Source organism: Papilio polytes, unplaced genomic scaffold (assembly GCF_000836215.1).
Source record: "Papilio polytes unplaced genomic scaffold, Ppol_1.0 DF821956.1, whole genome shotgun sequence".
NCBI classification, from domain to species: Eukaryota; Metazoa; Arthropoda; class Insecta; order Lepidoptera; family Papilionidae; genus Papilio; species Papilio polytes.
This window is the reverse complement of record NW_013527248.1, coordinates 1,345,805-1,351,847: the sequence shown is the minus strand read 5'-3', so window position 1 is coordinate 1,351,847 and position 6,043 is coordinate 1,345,805. Positions and strand designations below refer to the sequence as shown.

Genomic DNA, 6,043 nt, shown 5'->3' with positions numbered 1-6,043 from the left:
TTATGGTCCTCCCCTGTCAACGCATTATGAAGTTCTTATGGAATGGTCTTATTTCGTTAACCTGTAATTTTATATGAACAATTATGCACAGTAATTGTAATGCCTAGTCACCGTAGTCGAGTTCGGTCATCAATGATTTGCTTTCCTCGACGGGCCTCGGAGTGGCCAAACCGCCGCTCCGTCTCGCAATGTGAACAACCGCTTTTGAACAACGCATTTTACCGGTAAAACTTCTGATTCATGTTAAATTCATTAGCGAATCATAATTATATACGCTAACCATTCTATGAGTAAATTACTTCGTTGTCCTTGAAATGGTTTAACTATAAATGTCGATGATGCAGACTTCAACGTGAGATCTTATTAGCAACTAGCTATTGTCCGCGTGGAATCAAAAAAAGACACTTATTAAGTGTCCTATGTATTCTTCCAGACTGTTCTACATCTGTACCTTTTCATGGAGATCACTTCAGTCATTACGGAGATACCTTCTCACATCAATGGATCTAAACTTTCGCATTTATAACATTAGTAAGATAAAGCATGTTTTATTCTCCAACAACTGAATTATAAGAGTTTCTATGACGAATTAATTCAACCAAATAATTTAACCCTTTTTAGTGTCATAACAGATCTCATTTCAACTAGAATTTTTAGGCAAAATGCCAAATATTAAGATGTATACCAGCTTTGATTATCGTATTGATCAATGGCGTCACTGTTCAGAAATCTATGAAATTAAAAAGAACAGCTTTGCAAACTCTTTTTTTTACGATTGCATTGCGACTGTTTACATTCTGAAATTTTAGGCAATGATGCCTGGTTATACGGATAACCTCAAATTATTGTATCCTAATGAGTAACGACCACTATTATTGGATATTCACGATCTTCGCTGTTAATATAATATACTAACAAAGATACAAAGTCGAAAAGTTCCAGATAGCGTTCATAATAGTAGGTACAAGTTCAGTTTATTACGACCTCGGGAATTCCGATGAATGTGTCATAATTGTTTGTAGATTTTACAAGCGTTTTAAAACACCATCTCTGGATTCCGATTAATTTACAATCTTAAACACAATCATAGAACGCTATTGTTACGCTTGAGATCGGTTTTCAATGTAGATATAAACTGTATTTCAAAACGACGTAATTTTTCTCCTGCTCATTTGATGTTTATACTTGTACACCATAATGTTATTTCGACAAGCTATGAAAACACCATACAATTATTTTTCTTTTATACATTTCCTAACATTTACATTTCTAGTAAAAAGACAAAACCATTCGTTTTACAAAATTAACTACAGAACAGTTTTTGATCAACAGGAACTTATCAACTAGTACAAATGAGCTGGTGAGATGGGATGACCTGGTGAGATAGTTCTTCGTAGCATTGTCGTACTGCCCAACCCCTTCAATCAAATTACAAATTTAATTTAGTTTAGTACATAATTGATTTTGCAAGTTTATAATCATCTTCCTACATTTTTCAGATTTAAGAATAACGAATCAGACACGGACAATGACTGAAAATATATTTTTGTATAGCGATAATGTGTTATTAATACAATTATATTACATAAAAATTACTGTGACGATGGGTTTTAATTTTGAATTTAATTTTCAGGTTATTTTTTTATTTTTAAGGTTTTAAAAACACTATGTCTTCTTACAAAATGATTTTGGTTTTTGAACGGCATGCTGTCAACTGTCATCTGTCATTCTGTCATTTCAGAGGAAATATTCACAAAAACAAATTGCGAATTTAAAAATTAAACCGAAATATGAATTAAAACAAGAGCAAAATAAGACGGAAAGTAACAAATAAATGAAGTCAATTAAGCAACATGACAAACATTCGTGCATTCTTTAGAAATACTTTAATCTTGGTTGCTTTGTTTATTCCATCTGTTTTTCTGTCTCCTAACTTTTGTAAATTCAATATAAAAGTTAAGCAAACTTTAAAAAACGAAGGATTTCATAGGTAACTATTATAATAACAATGCAAGCGTGGTTTAATTCGAATAATTTCGATTATTTCATTGTTACAGAAACATTACCTATGGTATAATATTTAATACGGAGAATGATGAAAGATGGTTGTACGATGGATGTCTGGTAGGACTGACGCAAAAACTACCGGCTGGTGTGTTCGCTAACCCTGATGAATTGAGTGACTTAAGAAGAAACAAAAAGGTAAGTTTTTTTATGATATAAGGTGGCAAAAAAGCAACTGGCATCTTAATTTGCCAGCACTGTGAAGCAACCGTTGCTTAGACATCCTTTAAAAATGTTCGTTGAAGACATTTCCCCACCTATGTATCCCCATCTCTGTCAAATCCATATAAGAAAAGAGGGAGGGAAGGGAAAAGGGAAAAGGGGTCTTCCAGTATACTTTTCTACTCATTATATTTTTTGTGTGTTTTATTATCTTTTTTTTTGAAGAGATAAAGGGTTTTCTTAGAATAGTATCAAACCAAAGTAACATTTAACATTATGGTATTTTATTCCAGAGTCTCAATAAAGTAATTTTGCACTGGGGGATCGTCTTCATAATTTAAAGAAAGATACCAACATTTTAATGCAACAACTTCTATATTGATAACACAGTAGAACCTCGACAAGTTAAAGTCCAAGGGAAACACAAAATATATTAAGTTATAAAGGTTTTAAGTTATCAAATATCTATGTTGTAGAGGTTTTGGGCTCTGATGGGAAAGGAACATATTATTTTTTGAAGTTATAGAGGTTTTTAAGTTACCGAGGTTTGAGTTATCAAGGTTTTTTTTATAACATAAGGTGACAAACGAGCAAGCGGCCACCCGAAGCCGCCAAAATGGCAATGTGACCGTTGCCCAAAGACATATGCGATCGCAGATGTGTTGCCTACCCTTATCCGATGGAGGAGGAGATGCACATAAAGAGGATTGCCCCTTCCTATGCATCTCCTCCACTGTCAAATCCACTTCCCCTTCCCATCCTCTCCTTATAAGAACTTCTTGGTTGTACTGTATTACTTTAATTACATTTTACTTGTTATATTTTCCAGTTAAATGCCGCTCTAAAGAATCCTGTTAATGTGGAGTTACCAACTGAAGTGTCAACACCAAACAATGTGTATATAACTGGAAAGGTTGTTGATGGTAGAGTTAATCTCTGGCTACCAGTACACGCTAGGTATCACCAAGCTGTTGCTGGTGGAGGGTAAGTCAAGATAAGAATATTTACAATGTAACAAAAATTAACTCTGCATGAAAAAGAATTAATTTAAATAAAAATGTAAATATACAACATATTATATTAAAATTAAGATAAAAGAAAAATGAATATGGTTTATCCATATATGGCATAATCTTACTAAGTTTGTAGCCTAAACTGCTAAATGGATTTCAATGAAATTTGGCATATATGTTGAGCATAGTCTGAAAGAACACATAGGCTATTTTCTAAATAAATATTTATAATACTGTCCTATATAATATCGAAACAATATTTATTTATATGGAAATTGTATTTATGCTAACATTTTGTTTTCACAGATCAGCAAGGAATGAGATTGGGCCACCACGACTTTTCCTAGCTTGTCCAGACAAAAGGCTAGATTTATGCAATTTGAATGACACTCCGATTGTATTTCTATGTAACGGCAGCTCAAGAGAGAAATGCAAGTGGAAACAATTGTCTTATACAATGGTATGACTTTTAAAGAAGATATTTTAATATATCAACTAAAATGACAGTTTGACGGCTCCTATGTAAACTATGGTGTGTTTGAAAATCGAATTTGGAAAAACAAATGTTTAAATAATACAAATAATTGTTATGTAACTATTATAAATGTATTATAAACAACCAAAATCTACAGTTATTTTTATGTTACTTTCAAATTCAGATAGTACAGTAGATAATTGATAAGTTAAAGTCTAAGGGAAACAAATTAAGTTATAGAGGTTTTAAGTTATCACAGGTCTATGTTTTAGAGATTTTTGGCTCAGATGGGAAGGGAACATATTTTTGAAGTTACAGAGGTTTTTAAGTTACCGAGGTTTGAGTAATCGAGGTTCTACTGTAATTAGTATTTAAAAATATGCAAGGTGAAAATGTAAAATTGTGGCTTATAATAGTCTACGTAGGAGCCATCAATTTATGTTATTACACTAACATCCCAACATTGGTACTTGAAACGCACTTTATTAGTTGTTAGTTTAGTAACTCATGTCCTTGCATGGAATAAGTCATTTCACAAAATTGTAATAAGCGCCATCTATTGGCAAAATTTTTCAATTATTTTACAACTAGTGTTAGGACTAGCTGTTGCTCGCGACTTAGTCCGCATGAAATGAAAACATGGCCTGTATTACTCACTAATAATGTCGCTTTTTAATAGTGAAAGAATGTTTTAAATTATTCAGGTAGCTTTTAAATTATTTTATTATATACAAAAATACTAATCTTTCCTCTTTATAATATTAGTATAGATTATGTGAATGATGAGTAAATTGCTGTATGTGCCTCGTCTGTATATTTCATTTCTACAATGAATTACATGAAAACTTTTTTTCAGTTGACGGACACGCTAATTTGGGACGTACCAGTTGGGAATACGGACCATTATTACGTAGTCGCTATTGGGACAGCTTTTGTCATTATAATCGGGTCATTGTATTTATTAAAAGCTATACATGATTGCAAAGTTAGCTTGAAAAAGAAGAGTTCCTGATAAGCAGTATTATAAAAGTCAAACCAAAGATTAAAAGGTTTCTTGTTTATTTTTTTAAGGTTAGAAACACATTCCTAGTTGTGTTTAAATTTTTTTATATTTTATTATTAAAAAAATATAGCCTATGTTATTCAGTAAAAATGTAGCTTTTCAATGTTGAAAGAATATTAGAAATCGCATCAGTAGTTGTTGAGTTATTTCAATAAATACAAAAATTCAATATTTTTTTTATAATAATAGTTTAAAGTAGCAGTCGACTTCATCTGGCGGAATAAAAAATAGCAAGCAATTTTTTTCTTCCAGACTATATTTTACAGTTGTGCTAAATCGAGATAATGTTAATGTTTCTGAAGTAAATATATTTGTCAAAATAAGTTTTTTTTTTTAAATTGATGAAACCAATACAATAGACTAGGTTTCCCCCAATAATGCTAAGTTTTATATCTCCCTGTTTTGGAGATAAAATCTTTAATTTTAATTAAATAAAGAAGTTTACTGCTATTAAATAGGCTGATCTTGTATTGTAATTATTTCAGTAATAATTAAATGTTTTGTTGAACTTTATTGATTCTGGTTTAAATTTATACCTTATCGAAGTTCTGAATCTTTCAGATTCTGCTTTGTAAAGATCTAGAAATACAATTTTGTATTTTCCGCCATTATGATTCCTTATGTTTCATTTTCACGTAATAGATGTCGCTGTACTCAAAATCTACTTAAGAAAATTACCGACAGTAATAAGATTAAAAAGTGCCCTCAAGTAATGGAAGTATATCTCTATTTTGATAAATTTAGTTAAATATTTTAAGATTAAAATGATTACTGAGCCAACTAAAACAACGCGTTTAATAAATTTATAAATTTTTAGAATGGAATATCTAAACAGCACCATCTATTGTAGAACATAAAAACTATTATCACTTCATCCGGTGAAATGACCAAAAACGAGGAAATTTCTTATTTATTGATTTTAGGAAGTAATACACGCTTCCTAATTTTTACTTTTTATTCAATTCCCTTCTTCCATGGCAGATGTATATTATTAGAAGGGAAATTAATAAAAATGATCGGTGTATCGCTTTATTCTACTCAATAGTTTTATTTTGACAATAATACAAGTTTGTCCCAGTTTTCAAGTAGCCGGTAATTATGTGTTTGCGGAAATTATAAATGTTTGTGGCGTTTCGTTCCCTTAAATAATATCCGCTTAAATAGACGTAGGCATTGTGATGCGTGTCGTTAATGTGTAACGTGTGTCGGAGCGCACAGCGCAGCCGGGCGCCGCGGCCTGCTCCCGCCGCTGCCAGGGAGACTGTT

General features: G+C 31.7%; 1 protein-coding gene across 1 annotated transcript; it reads left to right on the top strand.

The window, feature by feature from the left end:
• The first annotated feature begins 1,734 nt into the window (after positions 1-1,734).
• Positions 1,735-5,233, top strand: LOC106107561 (phosphatidylinositol-glycan biosynthesis class X protein). Its single transcript, XM_013288440.1, has 5 exons — positions 1,735-1,990; positions 2,058-2,202; positions 3,056-3,210; positions 3,546-3,699; positions 4,571-5,233. Exons 1-5 carry the CDS (start codon positions 1,854-1,856, stop codon positions 4,724-4,726), a joined length of 747 nt encoding a protein of 248 aa, XP_013143894.1. The 5' UTR covers positions 1,735-1,853; the 3' UTR covers positions 4,727-5,233.
• Positions 5,234-6,043: the final 810 nt, after the last annotated feature.

Excerpts from the sequence above, each read along its gene's own strand:
- LOC106107561 (XM_013288440.1), top strand. The coding sequence starts at position 1,854 with ATGACAAACATTCGTGCATTCTTTAGAAATACTTTAATCTTGGTTGCT. Across the intron at positions 1,991-2,057 it reads AAAAACGAAGGATTTCATAG|AAACATTACCTATGGTATAA; the intron begins GTAACTATTATA and ends TCATTGTTACAG. Across the intron at positions 2,203-3,055 it reads ACTTAAGAAGAAACAAAAAG|TTAAATGCCGCTCTAAAGAA; the intron begins GTAAGTTTTTTT and ends TATATTTTCCAG.